The following is a 20,453-nucleotide window of genomic DNA, read 5'->3' as shown; positions in this document are numbered from 1 at the left end:
GATTGAGGTCTATAAAATCATGACTGATGTAGAGAAAGTAGATGAGGAAGTGTTGCTTACTACTTCTCATAGCACAAGAACTAGGAGTCACCCAATGAAATTAATAGGCAGCAGGTTTAAAACAAATAAAAGGAAGTATTTCTTCACACAACGCACAGTCAACCTGTGGAACTCCTTGCCAGCAGATGTTATGACAGCCAAGACCATAACTGGGTTAAAAAAAGAACTAGATAAATTCATGGAGGATAGGTCCATCAATGGCTATTAGCCAGGATGGGCGGGAATGGTGTCCCTAGCCTCTGTTTGCCCGAAGCTGGGAATGAGCGACAGGGCAAGGATTAATTGATGATTACCTGTTTTGTTCATTCCCTCTGGGGCACCTGGCATTGGCCACTGTCAGAAGACAGGCTACTGGGCTAGATGGACCTTCGGTCTGACCCAGTATGGCCATTCTTATGTTCTAATATTCAGGTTACTCCCAGTCCCAAAGCACCAGTCACTTACCCTGGTCAATTGCACTTCAGATCTCATACCAAAGACAACACTTGTAGCCAGTCCTGTAATAAACAATCTACAGATTTATTAACTAGGAAAAGGAAGTAGAGTTATTTACAAGGTTAAAGCAGGCACACACACAAAGGAGTTCCAGTCTGAAGTTTCAATAAGTAACAGACACTTCTATAATAACCAAGCTCTATATGTCCTTTAGGGCTGATCCACTTTGGATCTTTTGCTTATGCTGAGTAATTTTTGTCCCCCAGAGTCCAAGCAGCATAAAGATACAGTTCCTCCTTGTTAGGGGGATTTATTCCCTTACCCAAAGGCGATACGGGAGGCATGCAGGGGCATGTCCCCCCACTGCCCCCTAGATTTCTACAAGCGCTGAGCTGCCTTTACAGGGCTTGTTATGCTCAGCCTGCTGGGGCGAAGGGAGGCTCTGTACTTCTCATGCTGCCCCCCTCTGGGCACATTTCCAGCTCATTTGGCTCCTCTCCCTGGCAGCTGCACCCGGACAGGGAGTGGAGAGACAGAGTGGGACAGAGCTGCTTTTCCTGCAGGGTGAGGGTGGCCGCTCTGGGTTGCTGCCTCTGTGCAGCTGCCTGCAAGAGCCCAGCTGGGGAGGTGGCAGCAGCCAAAGTGGCAGGTAACCCTGGTGGGTAGAGCATGGCAGCCCTGGGCTGGTTGCAGGGGGTGAGGTCACTGGGGAAGGCACTGGGAGCAGGTTCCCTCTGCTCAGCTTCAATCAGGGGCATTGCCCACACCCCTCCCCCTGCTGAGATGTCCCCGAGGGTATGGAAGCTCCGAGGAGAAGCTTTGTTGCCGTGAGTCCCCTCCACCCAGGGCTGGGACTGGCCCAGAGACATGTGCTCCCTGCTCCCAAGTCCCCAGCTCCCTAGGACCCGACAGGATTGGCTGCTCTGGCCCAGGGAGGTGGGGCTGAAAGGTTCCTGCACCCTGAGTCAACACGTGGAGTGGTCACATGCTCTTCCCCCAAAAACTTTCAACTGTGGCCCCCACTCTCAACAGTTACATGTAGCCTGTGCCCTTACTCACTTCTGCTTTGAGCTGCAAACTCAGCTGGTGGGAGGAATTCACTTGCAAGACTCATCTTCATGGTTGGAGGGAGAGTAAAGAACAAAGTCTTTTGTCCTCTTTAATGCTCCACTCTGTCTGATGTTCTCTGCCAGGACGTAACACCTTCTGTTGGAGACCGGCACTTTACACTCATTAGTGGCTCTCTCCTGTCTAGTGATTTACACAGTCACAGAGACTTACAGTGCAAACACTCAAATATTACCTTATGACACAGGATACAGATGCTAGAAGTGAAATGAATGCATGCAGTCATTCACCAGCAGTCCATGGAGTCTAAATACTAAACACATTCTTTTCGTTCTAGCCCCTGTTTTAACTATACCAACACTCAGGTGAGCCAGACTGATTCCAGAGCGGTATTTGTCAGTGTCCGACTGAGACAGGGGGGCCTTGGCATGTGCTGGCACCTGGTCTGCCAGCATCACATATAAAGGGTCCAATTCTCCATCCCAACTCTGCCAGAACCCCAGCTAACTCATGGTGTTCTATGTGAATATCAAGAAGTCGTGGGGCTTCTCCCAACATCCACCACCAACAGATCAAATCCAAATTCACAGCAGGCAAAAATACTTCATTCCCATCGCCTGTTCTCTGTGTGCTAATACTATAAATATCTCCGTCCATATGGGAGCCTGGTCCCTGGGGTGAGGCAGGAATCCTCCTGGCCTGCGGAGGGTAGTGTCATCAAAGGAGGGAGTATGTTTATAACAAAGTTCTGTGGATATAGAAGCCAAGAGAACCTTATAATTGGGTTACTGTGCCTTGTGAGTCAGACTCAGCACTGCAAAGTACACTGCATGCGGACGAGATCAGATCTGTACTGCACGGCTGGGGAAGACACATACACTAATATTCAAGGGGACCTGCAGCAACATGAAGACAAATGTAAAGATGAGTGTGTGGCTATGTTCCACTAGACCAGGATTGTGTCCTTCTGCTCCTCCATCTGTTTGTCTAGCTGTAGTGACATGTTGTTTCTTAGGCTATGTCTACACCAGAGACCTTACAATGGCACAGCTGTACCACGGGCATAATTAAATCACCCCCAACAAGCGGCGGTAGCTCTGTGGGCAGGAGAGTGTCTCCCACCAACATAATGCTATCCACACCAGTGCTTCTGTTGATGAAACTTAGGTCAGTCGGGGGGTATTTTTTCACACCCCTGAGCTACGTAAGTTTTACTGACAAAAGTGCTACCATAGACATACCCTTAAACATACTTAATTTGTCAGCTTTTTGGGACAGAGTCCATCTTTTTGTTCCTTGCATGTAGAGCACCTTGCACTGGGGGCCCTGGGTGTTACAATAATAATAACAACAACAAACCACGTATAAATCATCAGCTCCCCAATGTCTGTACAGCAGCATGTGCAATGCACTAATAGGAGAAACTGCAAACACTGTGCAATACAGGGTTGGTTTGTACAACCCCTAACTCTGTTCCCTTCCACCCACACAAACCTGTCACCCATTTTGTGGTGCTTTCAGCTCAGACTGGCCGGCCTGGCTGGATTATTTGTTAGAGCCCTGTCAGTGTTCCTTCCCCACTCTGAACCCCCTAAGCTTATTTTTACCAGCTTAGGTTAAAAACTTTCCCAAGTCACAAATTCCACCTTGCTTGAACAGTACGCTGCCACCACCAAGTGATTTAGACAAAGAATCAGGGAAAGGACCACTTGGAGTCCTATTCCCCCCAAAATATTCCCCCAATCCCTGCACCCTCCTTTCCTGGGGAAGGCTTGAGAATAATATCCTCACAAATTGGTACAGGTGAACACAGACCCAAACCCTTGGATCTTAAGAACAATCGGGTTCTTAAAAGAAGAATTTTAATTACAGAAAAGGTAAAAGAATTACCTCTGTAAAATCAGGATGGTAAGTACTTTACAGAATAACAAAAGACTCAAAAACACAGAGGATCTCACCTCTAGGCAAAACCTTAAAGTTACAAAAACAGGGATAAACCTCCCTCTTAGCACAGGGAATATTCACAAGCTAAAACAAAAGGTAGCAACCTAGGTAGCAGTGACCATGAGATGGTTGAGTTCAGGATCCTGACAAAGGATGAAAGGAAAGTAGCAAAATACAGACCCTGGACTTCAAAAAAGCAGACTTTGACTCCCTTAGGGAACTGATGGGCAGGATACCCTGGGAAGTTAGTATGAGGGAGCAGGGAGTCCAGGAGAGCTGGCTGTATTTTAAAGAAGCCTTATTGCGGGTGCAGGAACAAACCATCCCAAAATGAAGAAAGAATAGCAAATATGGCAGGCGACCAGCTTGGCTTAACAGTGAAATCTTCAGTGAGCTTAAACAGGCTGGGGACCGACTGGCTAAGCAGCAGTTCTGCAGAAAAGCACCTGGGGATTACAATGGATGAGAAGCTAGATATGAGTCAGCAGTGTGCCCTTGCTGCCAAGAAGGCTAATGGCATATTGGGCTATATTAGTAGGAGCATTGCCAGCAGATTGAGGGAAGTAATTAGTCCCATCTATTAGGCATTGGTGAGGCCACACATGGAGTATTGCATCTAGTTTTGGGACCCCTACTGTAGAAAGGATGTGGACAAATTGGAGAGAGTCCAGTGGAGAGCAACAAAAATGATCACTGGGCTGGGGCACATGACTTACCAGGAGAGGCTGAGGGAACTGGGCTTGTTTAGTCTGCAGAAGAGAAGAATGAGGGGGGATTTGATAACAGCCTTCAACTACCTGAAGGGGGGGTCCCACAGAGGATATAGCTTGGCTGTTCTCAGTGGTGGCAGATGACAGAACAAGCCATAATGATCTCAAGTTGCAGTAGGGGAGGTTTAGGTTGGATATTAGGAAACACTATTTCACTAGAAGGGTGGTGAAGCACTGGAGTGGGTTACCTAGGGAGGTGGTGGAATCTCCATCCTTAGAGCTTTTTATGGCCCGGCTGGACAAAGCCCTGGCTGGGGTGATTTAGCTGGGGATTGGTCCTGCTTTCAGCAGGGGATTGGACTAGATGACCTCCTCAGTTCCTTCCAACCCTGATATTCTATGAATTCCCCCTGTATGCCCAGTACGACAGACATGGGAAGCAATCATAGAGCCACTCAGCTTATTGCAATAGTAACGACCATGGGCTGTGCCCCAGCAGTCCGAACAACACCCACGGAAGCCAAGCACCAGTGAGGACCCAGTAACCAGAGTGTGGCTGCTCACACCTGCCCTATAGACGACTTGTGCCTCCCTATACTAGGGGGGAGGGGCAATCTAAAGGGGAAGACATGTGACTGCCCCACGTGTCTCCTCTGCCCAGAGACCCCCCGCCCTGCACCCAGCACAGGGCCGCCATGCTCTCCCCACCCCATTGTACCTGTGGGGGAGGGAAAGGGGGGCTCTATCCTTCTCCTGCTGCATTCCCCCAGCACATTTGGTCGCTCTCCCTGGCAGCCAGACCCAGGTGGGGAGCGGGCCCGGCTACCAGGGACCACAGCTGAGAAAGCCAGAAACATGCCCGGGGGGCGGGGATTCCGCTCACTAGTCCCCTGTCACTAGCAGGTGGGCCCAGGTGGGGCGGTGTTCCACCCCTCCCCAGCCAGGCTCTCTCAGGCAGCCGCGCATGGAGCAGTGACTCAGGGCAGCCAGCTTGAGAAACAGCTGCTTCCGCCACCTCCACTCCCCACCTGAGACAGGGGTTGAGCATGTCAGGGGCAGGCACAGCAGGAGGACAGAGCCTGTCTCCCTTCTCTCACCCCCCAGCAGGCCAATCTGGAGGGGCATTTGACCCCACATGTTCCCCTATGCCTCACCTCTGTAACATGGGTGCAGATGGCCTGGGCTAACTCTGCAGTGAAGCCACATCCTTTGGCACATGAAGTACCTTTATGTCTTTGAGTGGTCCCACCGAATTTAGTGGGACTCCTCACATGTGCAAAGTGTCATGGGAAAGTGTTTGCAAGCTCATGGCCTTAATGTGTTGATGCCCCCATAGCAAAGCAGAAGGGGCTTTCAGCACTTAAGTGGTTCTAAATGGATCTCGTTACCTTTATAGGTTCCCCAGAGTCATGAATCACTGTATGAAATGCCCCAGCATACCACTATTACACACACATCATCATCAAACTCAGCTGTTGCATGAGGCTAGCTGATAGGGGAGGCTGAGTGTTTCAGGAAATTACTGCTGGTTACTCCATGGTGCCTACTTGGAAAGTTTGTAGTAGTAGCATTATGGTCAGCACCAAAGGGTCTTGCATAATGATGTATTTTTCTAAAAATCTCCTGCTCTGTGGTGTTAAAAAAAAAAGAACCCAGCTCAGTTCCTGTCTCCCACAGGTAAGGCCGCACATGTTCTACACATGGCTTATGCTTTCCTTACCCCTTGCAGGGCACCTTGAAATCTAACCCCCCCCAAGTCTGCTGTGTCTGAGTGTGAAACACTTTGCTAATAGCTCAGCAAGGAGTAGCCATGTTGTTCTGGCCACATGCAAGGGAAACATTCTGATGCCAGAGACTAGGCATGCAGGAAATTCCTGGTTGTTAATAGTGCTGCATGTATTCACATGGGCAGATACACAGATTGGAATAAGGTGAGGGATCTGAGCTGGAGAGGTTTCCGGAGACCTGAGTTCTGAGCTCAACTCTGCCAGTGACTTGGTGAGTGGCCTTAGGCAAATCCCTTAAGTTCACGTGGCTCTACCTGTGGAATAGAGATAGTGACATGAACCCATCTTGGAGCTCTACAGAGAGATGCACTATGGACAGGCTAAGAATTATTATTATTACTGATATCATTTGACGGCTATTGCAGTCCTCTGAATTACAGCACTGCCCATCTCTGGCTGAATTCCTGGCAATCATTGTTCCCTGGCAGGGCCAGCACTTCCATTTAGGCAACCTAGGCGGTCACCTAGGGTGCCAGGATTTGGAAGGGCGGCATTTTGCGGCCCTCAGCGGCAATTTGGCGGCGGGGGGTCCTTCCGCGCTCCGGGTCTTCGGTGGCAATTCTGCGGCGGGTCCCTCACTCGCTCCGGGACCTGCCGCTGAAGTGCCCCGAAGACCGGGAGTGCAGAAGGACCCCTCCCGCCACAGAATTGCCGCCAACGACCGGGAGCGCAGAAGGACCCCCGCTTAGGGCGCCAAAAACCCTGGCGCCGCTCCTGTTCCCTGGTCCTCAGCAAAGACCAACTGTAAAGAGGCTGTTCTCCAGCTCCCTGCAAGAGTGGCAGTTTAGGGGGTGCTAGTACTGGAATGGCTGGGAGAGGGGAGAGTTTGGCCTTCTATCCTGCTGCAGAAGAGCAGGGAGTGGGGGGATGGTGTGCTAGACCCTTGCAGAGGGTTCAGCCAGAGAATTAAAGGAGCCAACACAGGTCAACCAGCCAGCTGCACCAGTGAATCCTACCCCCAGAGCTCTGCAGGAGGTAGAGAGGGGAACTGCAAGAGGAAGCCACCTGCCTTGCACCAGGGTGAGGAGACCATGCAGTGTCTGAGGCCCAGGAGAGCTCCTTGAATCAAAGACTGAGACTGAGAATGGCTACCTGTGGTGGGAACCAGGCCTGCACCGTGCGGGAGTGCACACAACACTGGCTGTTTCCTTCCTATCCCTGCTGCCCCCTGGAGGGGTTTATTATTCACGTGGCTCACACAGAGTGTCTACCCATGTGCTGCTGCCTCTCCTTCTGCTGTGGGGGCTGCCAAGGGCAGAGCAGAGCTCAGTTCTCGGGGGTCTCTGCTTTTCCAGCTGGAGAAGGTGCTGCGGGTGGAAGCAGCCCAGCGGGAAGGGGATGGTAGCCTGGCCCTCATGGAGCTGAGGCAGCGGTTCGAGGATGATGAGAAGGCGTACAAGTGCAAGCTACAGGCCTATCAGGAGGGGCAGCAGCGCCAGGCTCAGCTGGTCCAGAGGCTCCAGAACAAGGTAAGTCCCTGAACCCATGCCAGCCTCTCAGTGTGCAAACTACAGGGTACTTAGGATGGGGCACAGAAAAAACTGACTGCCTAGTTTGCCCAGACATTGCTTTGGGTATCTGGTCTGAATGGGGCAGCTGTGGTGCCACCCCAATTCACACCACCTGGGCGCTAGCCTCAGTGTGCTGAATGTCCAGGCTGTGACACAGGCACGTTCTGGGCAAGGAAGGAGCAGGAAGGGATGTGCATCATACTCTTAATTTCTGTTAGTGTTATGAACAAGGCAGCCTTACCTCTGGGCAACTTCCACCCCACTGCACCTCTGAGAAACCCCCCACCTTGCTGCACCTCTGGGTAACGCCTCCATTGCACCTCTGGGCAAACCCCTCCATTGAACCACTGGGCAACCTTCCCCACCCTGGTGCACTTCTGGGTAATCTCTCTCACTCCCATTGCACCTCTGGGCAACCACTCCCCACTGCACCTCTGGGTAACCCACCCCACCCCCCTTTGCACCTCTGGGCAACCTTCCCTACCCCTGCTGCACCTCTGGGTAACCCCTCCTGCTCCTATTGCACCTCTGGGCAACCTCCCCTCCACTGCGCCTCTGGGCAACCTCCCTGACCCCTGTTGCACCTCTGGATAACTGCTCTCATTGCACCTCTGGGCAACCACCCCCCAACTGCACCTCTGGGCAACCTTCCTCACCCCTGCTGCACCTCTGGCTAACCCCCCCCCCCACCTCCCCACTATAATCCTTGATAACTCCCCCCCCCCCCGCCCACAAACACACACACATACTGCACCTCTGGATACCCCCCTGCCCTGCTACAACTTTAGGAAGGGAATATGCGTTTCTGAGACAGAGTTTTCTTGGTACTCTGCTCGGCTGTGTGGGACTGGATTCTATGTCACATTAAGATGCCTCTCCTGTCTTCCGGGTGACAGTTTCATATTGCATTAGAGGCATGATCCAAAGCCCACTGAAGTCAGTGGAGTGACGTTGACGTTAGTGGGCACCGAATCTGACCCTCTGTCATCAGTAAGCGTCATGGATTGACAGAGTAGTAGCCCCATGGATGATCATTTTACCCTGAATGCCTGTAATGCTCCAACTAATTATCTTAATCCACGCTTCTCTTGCCCTCTTTTCTCGCTCTCATCTTCTGTTTTTTCTAAATCTTTCATTCCCTTCCCCCAATTCTCCTTTCTGCCCCTGGGCCTAGGTACTACAGTACAAGAAAAGATGTGGAGAGCTGGAGCAACAGCTGCTGGAGAAAACATCTGAATCTGAGCACCAGAAACAGATGGTCAGTACAGCTTTCATTGTCCTGGCAGTGCAGAAAAATGGTATGACGAATCATGCAATGTTTTACTCTGAACTTTGCAAGAAATTTGCATAGTAGTATCCCATCATGCCTTTGTGTTTAATTTCTGTGTTCTTTTGGCAGCCAGCCTCACCTAACAAAACAGCTGTTGCAAATGCCCCTTTGTGTATGGTTCTCTTAGTAAAAGTGGATATAGTTGAAAAGGTTCTAGGGGCTTTCCAAGCAGCCTAGTGTGGGGGCATGACAACCGGATCCCATCACCACCTTTCAAGCAAACAGCCCAAGCACTTCAGACAGGGCAGTACAGAGCGGGATGGGTGACAATGGGATTTCACTGCAGTTTGAAAACCACAAAGCCCTGTGCATTTGAGATCTGCGAGAGAAGGGGATTGCAACCTGCAGAGGAGACAGCACACAGCAAGTCACTGCTCTGGGACTCACCATTCCCCAAGGAGTGCTGCTGGACTGGGCCTTTCTCAGCATTTCTACAGGAGTTCTGGAGGAAGGAAAGAGATCACAGCACGGCCCTGTGGTCGCCTGTAGGAGCAAAAGAAAGCTGCAGGATTGAATGTGTTTCCTTTCTTCCTTTTGGAAAATGGGAAATTTGGTCAGTCCCCAGCGTATCATAGAATCATAGAATATCAGGGTTGGAAGGGGCCTCAGGAGGTCATCTAGTCCAATCCCCTGCTCAAAGCAGGACCAATCCCCAACTAAATGATCCCAGCCAGGGCTTTGTCAAGCCTGACCTTAAAAACCTCTAAAAACGGAGATTCCACCACCTCGCTAGGTAAACCATTCCAGTGCTTCACCACCCTCCTAGTGAAATAGTTTTTCTTAATATCCAACCTAAACCTCCCACATTGCAACTTGAGACCATTACTTCTTGTTCTGTCATATGGTACCACTAAGAACAGTCTAGATCCATCCTCTTTGGAACCCCCCTTCAGGTAGTTGAAAGCAGGTATCAAATCCCCCCTCATCCTTCTCTTCTGCAGACTAAACAATCCCAGTTCCCTCAGCCTCTCCTCATAAGTCATGTGCTCCAGCCCCCTGATCATTTTTGTTGCCTTCCACTGGATTCTTTCAATTTTTCCACATCCTTCTTGTAGTGTGGGGCCCAAAACTGGACACAATACTCCAGATGAGACCTCACCAGTGCTGAATAGAGGGGAATGATCATGTTCCTCAATCTGCTGGCAATCCCCCTACTTATACAGCCCAAAATGCCGTTAGCCTTCTTGGCAACAAGGGCACAGTGTTGACTTATATCCAGCTTCTCGTCTACTGTAACACCTAGGTCCTTTTCTGCAGAACTGCTGCTTAGCCACTCGGTCCCTAATCTGGCAGTTCATGGGATCCTTCCTTCCTGAGTGCAGGACTCTGCACTTGTCCTTGCTGAACCTCATCAGGTTTCTTTTGGCCCAATCCTCTAATTTGTCTAGGTCCCCCTTTATCCTATTCCTACCCTCCAGCGTATCTACCACTCCTCCCAGTTTAGTGTCATCTGCAAACTTGCTGAGGGTATAATCCACACCATCCTCCAAATCATTAATGACAGGCAGCATCACAGCATTAAGTCCCAGTGACATGGGGGCAGAAATGAGGTCCACAGAGTCCAGTCAGGGGTTTCTGGGGCAGATCCTCATCTGGTGTAAATCGGTTTAGCTTAACTGATTTCAGTTGAGGTATGCTTATTTACACCAGCTGAGAATCTGGCTCTTTGCATTTGTCTCGAATGGACTCGGAATGCAGCTTTGGGAAGAAAAGACCTTAAATAAATGACTCTGGCTCCCTGTAAATGCAGGTAACAGTCTATCCAAGGTGGCCCAGTTGGCTGGGAGGCACAGCCCCCGGCTTTAAGGACCAGAACTGGTGTTCTCTGCCTCATGGAAGGTCTCTGGTTGTACCAGCTACTGGTTCTTTTCCATTTGATTGTTGGTTTGTGTCTGTTTATCAGTTTGTTTCTGTCTGTCCTGCATAAAGTTCTTTGTCCTCTGGGAGCCATTCTGCTCCCTCTCCTTGCCCTTTTGATATATCACTCCTCTCTCCCAGCTGCAGACTCGGCTGGAGTCCACAGAATCCCGCCTGTGCCGCTCAGAGCACGACCACAGCACAGAACTGGAGAACACTCTTATCTGCCTGGAGGAGGAGCAGCAGAGGTGAGGTTATCATCTGTGTCCAAGGAGCACCTGGGGGTCCTTGTTATCCCTTATACAAAGGAAGGGAGAGAGCAGGTTACACTAGAGCAGTGGTTCTCAAACTGGGATCTGTGGGGCCCTGGGAGTGTGTGTGGGTACTCCAGGGGTCCACAAGTCATGTCTGGGACCACCAGCCCCACTGATCAACTCCCCCCTCCCTCTCAGTGCTTCCTGCATGCTGCTGAACAGCTGTTCCATGGCATGCAGGAGGCACTGGGAGGGAAGGGAAGGAGCAGGGATAGGCTGCGCTCGGGGGAGGGGGCAGGAAGAGGAGGGGCAGGGGTGGAGCAGGGGAGAGGTGGGCAGGATGGAACCTCGGGTCGAGTAGGGGCAGGGCCTGGGGCTGAGTGGGGGTTGAACACCCCCGGGGAAAATTAGAAGCCCACTTGGAGGTCTGTGAAAAATTAAAAATCAAAATGGGAGTCCTTGGGTTGCTAAAGTTTGAGAACCACTGCACTAGAGCATTGCATAGAGCTGGGTGTTACTCAGCTGGCATCTAATGGTAACAGCTTGCAGTCGCCTGAGCTAGATTTGAACTGGGGACGTGGAGGCAACAGGCTCTGTATCCCATTAGCTATCCCTTGAACTCTCCAGCCCTAGCTGTAATTTTGGATGCAGGTGTGCAACATGTTTTCAGTTTGAGATTTCAGAGCCTGGCCACGTGGTGCAGCTTGCTGCTTTGATTTCTTTGCTCAATTCTTAGCTCTTTGTTATTCTCTGCAGCAGACAGATACACTCACATGTGTCTTTCCTCTCCTCCTGCACTGCAAAGCGGCTGGGGAGGTTGTTGTTGTCTGTGACTCAGCCCTGCTGTGATCTTGCCCAGGGAGCTGAGTCACCCAGCAAACGCAAATAATGGGGGATTGCTGTTCATAATACCCCTGCACATACAACAGTCTCCAACCAGATCCATCAGCCAGCACCCACTGGGATCCCTTTCTACTACCTGCTGCTCTGTAATCTCCAGCTATCAAAGGGCTCATCTTCAGAAACTAGGAGATGAAATAGTGGCTGATTTGGAGGCATTGTGGGGGCCAGTCCTGCGCATATTCCTACTAGGCACCATGCTCAAGTGCCGCCTTTCTCAGTGTGTTTTCACCCAGGATCCCAGATCTAACTGTGGTTTCTTGCTGGGACCCATCAGGATGTGGGGTTGTGTCTGTGGTGGGCAGGGCCGGCTCTAGCCATTTCGCCGCCCCAAGCACGGCGGCACGCTGCGGGGAGCGCTCTGCCGCTCGCCGGTCCCGTGGCTCCAGTGGACCTCCCACAGGAGTGCCTGCAGATGCTCCACTGGAGCCTCGGGTCCACTGGAGCCGCCTGCCGCCCTTCCAGCAACCGGCAGAGCGCACCCTGTGGCATGCCACCCCAAGCATGTGCTTGGCGCGCTGGGGCCTGGAGTTGGCCCTGGTGGTGGGGCTGTAGCAAGGTTCCCTGGGTGGAGTTTGGATGGGCTGCTGGTGGGAGGTGGCAGAAGGGAGGTCCTGGGGGATCTTGAGATGAGAGAGTTTAGCAGACGGAGGAGGCACCTTGAGAGCATTGGGAAGCATGAGCCAGCACAAGATGTGGTTACACATTCATAAATAGGGTGTGTCATGCTGCAGACACATAGCGCAGGGGACCTGAGGTCTGCCCTGTTCCCTGCCGCTTTTGGAAACGACTTCAAGGCATTGATTTAAATGTATACGGGGTTTGGAGTGACGGTTGTCTCTGTGCCAATGTGGGTTTTGGGGTGACTTCTCTCCCCATGCCAGAGTGGGGTTCAGGGTGCCCCTGACTCCAGTCCGCCTGCTGATGTTGGGTTCAGGATAACCCCTGACTGGTGTCCCTGTGAGGATCTGGAGTTTGGGGTGACCACTGACCGCTGTCCCCATGTGGATGCGAGGTTTGGGATGACTGCTGTCCCCGTTCCCAGGCAGGGTTTGGGGTGACCACTGACTGCTGTCCCCATGCCGATGTTTGTTTGGGGTGAAAGCTGACTCTTCTCCCCATGCTGATGCAGGGTTTGGGGTGACATCTGATTGCTCTCCCCGTGCTGATGGGAGGTTTGGGGCGACTGCTCTCCCTATGCTGATGGGCGGTTTGGGGCAACTGCTCTCCTCATGTCATACTGCTGCTTGTGGGATGTGCAGAGATGGGTCCGGTTGGAAAGGTGCTGCAGGCAGGGTGTTCTGACCTTAACTCCAGAATGTGCTCCCTCCTTGGCCCCGCAGAGTCAGGATCTGTGAGCCTCTCAGGCCCACTGCAGAGCCCGGCTCTTTCCCCAGGCACTTGAGGATAAAGATGTCTTCCTAAAAATATGCTCTAGCTCAACCGGAATTTGCGGGCTTGCTGCAGGAATCACTGTGTGAGCTGCTCAGGTCTGTGCTCTGCAAGAGTTAGATTAGATAGCACAACGGTCCCTTCTGGCCTCAGTGTCTATACATCTGTGAGGACGCAGCTCTCGGGCTAGTTGAGGGATCCCAAGTTGGGTTGTTGTCTGAGCTGTGGCCACTCCATTTAGTTCTATGAATAGTGTAATATTTGTATACAGGCCCCTGAGCAGGGGATGGTGTTTCTCAATTGTAGCCCAAAGTAATTAATTCTCCTAATGAGAGGGGGATGATCATTTCCTACTTCCCAGGGCTGAAGGGAGGAGCAATGTGCTAACGTTCATACAGTGCTTTGAGAAATGCAGTGCTCTATACAGGTGCTAAGCATTATTATTGCCTGATGTCCTCTGACTGTGTGGCCATTAGCTCAGGCCCACTCAAAGGGCCTGGAATGGTAAGTGCAGTGAAATAGGTTTGGCATCTCCACACCTTTGCTTCTGAAGAATGGTCTGTCGCAGGAGCAGCACGTGCCACACAGCTGTGCTCTGGAGATCAGAATCCAAGGCATGGAGACTGTATTCTCTTCATCTCCTTCCATAGGGGCGTAAATGTCCAATGCACTGAGCCTGGAGATGGTATGTCCCGCACAGGAGAGGGTGTTCCTGCTACTGGGGCAGGATTGCTGGAGCACAGGGAGTACCTGGAGATTGGAGCTGCCCTCTAGTGCCAGTGCTGCAGTGCAGGGGAAACCAATGTCTGACTTGTTCTGCCCTAGGAGCACCAGCCTTTCCCAGATGAACATGCTGCTGCGGGAACAGCTGGACCAGATGAAATGCTCCAATCAGAGACTAGCTGGGGAGCTGGAGACGGCAACATCAGACCTACACAGGCTGAGAGGCGAGCTAGAGCAGAGAGCATCCCAGTGGGGCAACAGCGGGGAGGTGAGTCCTTCTGCTGGGCATTGTGGTTTGGTTTTTTATTGTTGACTTCAGGGAGTGATGCCAGTTTAGACCAGCTGGGGGCCTGGCCCCCTGACGTCAATGGAGTTGTGCCGATTTACACTAGCTCCATTTCTAAATCTGCCCATGTAGCCTGTTACTAGTCTAGCTTAAACACAGCAGGGTGGGTCAAAGAAGGTGACTTCCCTGGAGCTGAGAGCTGAACATTCTGTTCTAGAGCCAATGCAGTTTAATAGATGTATTAATGACTTGGTGGGAGGTGCAGACCAGTGAGGGGCACAGTCTGCAGATGACACGCAGTTATTTAGGGCAGTGAGGAGCAAAGAGCAACGTCAGAGAGACCTGAACAAGCCAGGGGAGTGGGCTGCGCAATGGGGGATGAAAAGCAGTGCTGATAAATACAAAGTGCTGTACATTGCGGGGAAGATGGAGCGGTGCATACACCTTGCGTGGTTCTCCATTAACTGTATCCACTCGGGAAAGGGGGCTGGACATCACTGCTGACAACTCAATGGCAACCTCAGTTCAGTGTGCCACGGTGGTGCTCACACACTGAGTTAGGCTGCAGAAGGGACAGGATGGAGCCTGGGCCTCGGGCATGGCACTCTGTTGGTGAACTCCTGAATTCTGAGACATGACCTCTGCCCTCACAGCCTCTCATGTTCTGCTCTTATTTCCTCAGAGCTCTGGTGCGTACTTAAGCAATGAGCACAGCAGGATCCTGCTGCTATGGCGCCAAGCTGCCACGCTGCGCAGTAACTTGGCGGAGCTGCGGGCCACAGCAGAAGGGTGAGTACTGCCTGGGCGGTGTTCTGCTGGGAGATTTCCCCGCTATCCCTGATGGCCCTGTAGGTGGAAGCAGGAAGGTGACGAGTGTGTGGATCTCGATAGCTGGTTCAAGCACCGGCTCCGAGTAACAGTGCCCTAACCTGAATCCCCTCCAGAGGGTATGTAACTCTGATCCCGGGGACTGTCAAAGATGGAACGATACCAGCTAACCACAGCCAGAGGGTCCTTGGATATCTCAGCTGACCTAAGCAAAGTCAGAAAGTGCCTCTGCCAACTAGGCATGATCTCTGCAGCAAGTTCCCCGGGATGATAGCTGCACAGCTGTAACGATGCGGCCTCTGGTGGAACCCTACTGAGAGTATCAGCTCAGGGCAAATTGCTTAGAGCAGGGCAGTAACAGCCCAAAGCTGGAGTTCCTTTACTATTAAGCCAAACCAAACCAGCCAAACAGAGAGGACTTTGGTTTTACCCCACTGGCTAACTAGAAGTCATACAAGCAATTCCCTCAGATATTCCAGTTCCCTTGTATCACCACCAGCACCGCTTCTTATGAGGATGAATGGTTATGAAAACCAATAATCCAGTAAAAGAAAAAAGGTTCTCTTGGTCTCAAAGGACCACGCCCCAGGCCCAGATCAATATACCAATTAGACCTTACCCACAAATCACACTGTTGCCAATCCTTTAGAATCTAAAATCTAAAGGCTTATTCATAAAAAGAAAGAAATATAGATGAGAGTTAAAATTGGTTAAATGGAATCAATTATATGCAGTAATGGCGAAGTTCTTGGTTCAGGCCTGCAGCAGTGATGGAATAAACTGCAGGCTCAAATCAAGTCTCTGGAGTACAGCCACAGTTTGGGTGGGTCATTCAGTCCTTTGTTCAGAGCTTAAGTTTGTAGCAAAGTTCCTCCAGAGGTAAGAAGCAGGATTGAAGACAAAATTGAGATGATGCAGCTACCTTTTATAGTCCTTTTGCCATGTGACTTGTGCTTCCTTTATTCCAAAGACAAGCTGTCCATCACATGACATGGAAAAACCTTAGAGTTCTGTCCATAGGCATGTCCCTGCATGCCTTGCTGAGTCACAAGGTGTATCTGCCTTCTCTCAATGGGTCAGTTGTATAGCTGATGATCCTTAATTGGCCATCAAGCCAGCCAGGCAGTGCTGATGCCAAATTGTCTGGGGTGTCACCCAGAAGCATAGCACAAGTTTGACATACAGACAGTATAGAGCCAATACTTATAACTTTAAATACAAAAATGATACATGCATACAGATAGCATAATCATAACCAGCAAACCATAACCTTTTCATTGGCACTTTACGTGACCTCCTTTGTACAAGATTTGGTGCCACTATAGGACCTTGGTTGCAACAATGATCTATATGGTCACAGTTCATATTAATAACGTCACAACAGCGAGACAGGGGATTGAGCTTCCAAAGGAGAGGCACTGGATCTGGTACCCCCAGGAGGTGAGTCATGCCAGGCTGTCCTGAGTCGGTTTCCATTGCTGGGGCCTGGTAGTTTCTGGGAGGAGGCTCAGACAGCTGTTGGCTGGCTGGGTGCTAGGAGCCCTGGCTGGGCTTTCAGGTGATGCTCTCTAAAACCACAAGGATTTCTGTGTGATTCTTCATATGGGGCGATTTCTCTCTTGTTGCCAGAGGCCTGGCTGAGGCTCAGAAAGACATGGCAAGGACTGCACGCTGCCTTCAGACTGCCTGCCTGAACCTGGACTCGAACCTGCGTCTGTCTGAGAGTGGCGCAGCCTGCTCTCTAGAGAAGCAGGCTCTGCAGGGGGCACGCTTGGAGCAGCAGCTTCGGGAGAAGGTCTGGGAGATGATTCAGCTCCAGAGCCACTGGGATGGCGAGAAAGCAGAGCTGAACTCCAGGTGAAGATGTGATGGGGCCTAGTGAGCCTCGGAGAGGTCTCCAGCTGGGGTCGTGTTCCAGCTCCTGCCTCTGGCTTTTCCTAAGAGCTTCCAAGGAAGGGCCGGCTGCAGAGCTGATGTAAATTGGTGTAACTCCATTGAAGCCCATGGATCAGCTCCCAGCAGGTGTAAATCAGCATAGCTCTGTTGAAGCTAAAATGCTCAGTCATCGGTTGATGTCGATTCTTTTAGCATCATTGATGTCAGTGGGACCCAGGGGGCTGGGCTGATTTAGACCGACTGAGGATCTGAGTTCAGAAAGCAAAATCTCCTCTCACCCAAGGAAAGGGTGCTCTGCCCAGGGCAGGAGGGGTTCCACTTCAGGGGCATGGTGGAGCTGCCTGGGACTGACTCTAAAATCAAACACCAAACCCTCCTTTGATCCTATTGTTTTCATCATTGGTTTTAAATAACCAACACAGATTGAAAGGGGAAGGGGGGCAGTGGTTCACGCTGCAGGCAGATGTGGGAGTGATCTTGGCTGCACTCTGCATGTAAATAATGCCACTGGTCTGTCAAGGATTCTTCTGAGATGCTGATCACTAGGTTAGACCCAGGAAACAAGTCAATGACAGGATGTGATCTCATCCCCTCCCCCTCTTCCAATGGCATGTTTTGGGGACCCAAGGTGAACTTGCAGAGGCCAAGAGGGCCATATAACCACTATACCTAGGCAGACAGGCTGTGATGCGTTAATGGAACCCTATTTCCGCTCAAAGCGATGTAGCCACAAACAGATTAAACCCACAGAAGTGTTTTCTAAGAAGTTAAAGGCCCCAAACTAGAGAAAATAAACATCCCGAATCCATTGGTTAGAAGTTGAAAGCCAGAGCTGATCTGGATGACTGCAGAGCCCTCCCCAACTGCAGAGCCCCAGGGGGACAGCTGTCCAGTCAGGAGTGGGTTTTCTATCCAGGTCAGGGTTGGGATCACCAGTGGAGCTCTGAGGGGAAGCCTAAGACTGAAAGGTGTTGGGCCGCATCCTGCAACTGACCCAAAGCTCATGTGGAACGCTGCTAAAGCCAACGGACGGCTCTATGCTAGCACAGGAGCCTACCCACGCACGACAAATTGTGGGGTTCGGGCCTTTGAGACAACATTCCCCTCCCATTCTCAGCCAGCCAGGCCAGGGCTCCCAAGCTTAGAGAAAGAGAGTGAAGAATGATATTGGCTGCAGCTTCTTCTTGTTCCTCTGATACTGATGTTGAGAAATGTGCTAGAAAAATAGCTCAGTAAACACCATGGAATATTTAACGCACTTCTTCTCATGTTCCTGGAAATGACACAGTAGATACCCTGGAAATAGCATTCTGTGGCCCAGGAGGCTGTTGTTCAGCAGAATTATGGTAAATTAGTGACAGATTTCCCAGCTGTGTAAAATTTTAACTCTCCTCATTCCACCCTCCCTTTCTATCGCTCAACAATCCTGGCTTGGTGCCTCTTGGGTTCAGGTCATTACCTCTGAAATGTGTCAGGTGTTCACCCCCATCCATCCAGTTCCTGTGTGTAGATCTCGTCATGTACGAGCAGCTGTTCTCTGCATTGAACTGTTTCTGAAAGCCTGGAGGGACTGAAAGGTGCTGGGGAAATGTCAGCTTTGCCATTGAGCCCCTGGTGCTTTCTTCACTCTGCTCAACCTGCTGTCTGTGCCCAACTTGTATCTTTCAGGATAACAGAACTGACTGCTTTAGGACAGAAACTTAAAGAACAGAATGCAAAGAAAGAGAAGACCATCTCTGCTCTAAAACTGGACATTCAGAAACTGGTACACATATCCACAGACTCCTCTCTCTCAATTAGTCAATCTCACACACGCGCACGCACACACACACACACACACACACACACTCTCTCTCTCTTTCTCTGATCTTTCCGTATGTTCATCACTAAGAAACCTCTTATCTTTGAACACAGGAAATCATTAAAACTGGAGAGCTACTGGAGGTGCAGAACCTGAAAGATGAAAGTGAATCTTTGCAGCGAATCATGAACAGCGTCACACAGGTGTGCTATTTCACTCTCAGCAAAGTGCAAGGATGTGGCTAAGGCACTCGCCTTGGACTTGGAAGATCTGCATTCAAGTCCCTGCTGTGCCATAGACTTCCTGGGTGACGGTGGATGAGTCACTTAGCCTCTCTGTGCTTCAGCTCCCCATCTGTAAAATGCGGATGCCCTGTTTCAAAAGGTTGCTCAGCTACTACAGTAATGGGAGCCATGTGTACCTTAGATCAGTAGAGAACTACATCCAGTTAGGGCCCCTTATGTCTGTTTTGTGAATGGTTTTAATTTGGTGATTCAGACCATATGGCTCAATAGTGGAAATCTGATGACTAATTGTGTATTAAAAACAACAGTCTAGTTGATGGTACAGGTTCTTTGCCTACCCAGGTGTCGGAAAGGAGTATGTCAGGTATCTAAGAGAAGGCACTAGAGCAGAGTTGTTAGTACAGGTTCTGTTATTGTACACTTTGTTCTTCTGAAATTTGGCTCAATGATTGTCTGAAATCAGGCCTTCATCTGGTGCTCAGCTCATGCTGTTGTTAATCTGATGCATGCATTAGGTCGTTCCACAGCTCTTCAGGCTCTTATTATCAGTCCCATTTCTAGAGCTGGTGCTTGCTTTTGTAACAATAGGCCCTGATTCAGCAAAGCGCTTAAGCGTGGGCTTACATCCCATTGGCTGCAGTAGTATTTAATGACTTGGCTGAATTGGGGCCATCGTACTAATACTCTTATGCAAGCACCAGTCACAATTTCAACAGCTGTCCATGGAACCCTAGCATAGGAGCTCTATGAGGCAGTGTTGCCTAGTGCATAGAGCACTGGACTAAGACTCAGAAGACCTGGCTTCTATTCCTAGCTTTGCCACTGACTGGTTGGGAGACCTTGGGCAAGTCCCTTTCCCATTCTCAGCCTCCGTTTCCCCATCTATACAATGGAGATAATGATACTAACCTCCTTGGGAAAATGATTTGAAATCTCTGAATGAAAAGAACTAGGCATTATTATTTTGAGCTGCCCATCTAGCAAAGCTATAGATGACTTTGTGCACATACAATTATGTGCCTAACTGAGGGCCTGCGGACTATAGATGTCACTGAGAGTTGCAGATGCTCAGCGTGTCTCGTGATCGGGTGCTGAGAGCGCGGTTAGGTTGGCAATTGGGCATGCAGAATCTCTTATCTCCATGTGCACTGGACACTAACGTTGCTCCTGGTTTGGGTGCACAGTTCTCTTCACCGCTTGTGTTTGTTTTGGGACTAAAGTGCATTTCCTGATAGTGTAGACAAGGTCAACATTTTCAAATGTGGATCCCCAAGAGCTGGGCACTAATTACATAGGGCCTGATGCAGGAAAGCATTTCAGCACATGCTTCGATTTAAGGTCATTGACTTCAGGTGTTTAAAATTCAGCACATGCTTATGTGCTTTCCTGGACCAGGTCCTTCTGTAGGCCCCAAGTGCTCATGTCA

The 20,453-nt window shown here is 50.6% G+C and overlaps 1 protein-coding gene across 1 annotated transcript in view; it reads left to right on the top strand.

Moving 5' to 3' along the window:
- The window catches only part of CROCC2 (ciliary rootlet coiled-coil, rootletin family member 2), a 135,038-nt gene that overhangs the window by 22,910 nt on the left and 91,675 nt on the right, over nt 1-20,453 (top strand). The window contains 8 exon segments of the mRNA XM_030576109.1: nt 7,300-7,473; nt 8,690-8,773; nt 10,844-10,950; nt 14,074-14,239; nt 14,940-15,046; nt 16,715-16,942; nt 18,650-18,746; nt 18,896-18,985. Of these exon segments, the coding sequence (XP_030431969.1) occupies nt 7,300-7,473; nt 8,690-8,773; nt 10,844-10,950; nt 14,074-14,239; nt 14,940-15,046; nt 16,715-16,942; nt 18,650-18,746; nt 18,896-18,985 (1,053 nt within the window).

This window comes from Gopherus evgoodei, chromosome 9, assembly GCF_007399415.2.
Source record: "Gopherus evgoodei ecotype Sinaloan lineage chromosome 9, rGopEvg1_v1.p, whole genome shotgun sequence".
Taxonomy (NCBI): Eukaryota; Metazoa; Chordata; order Testudines; family Testudinidae; genus Gopherus; species Gopherus evgoodei.
Note: the sequence above shows the minus strand (reverse complement) of the source record. Positions and strands in the feature narration are given on the sequence as shown.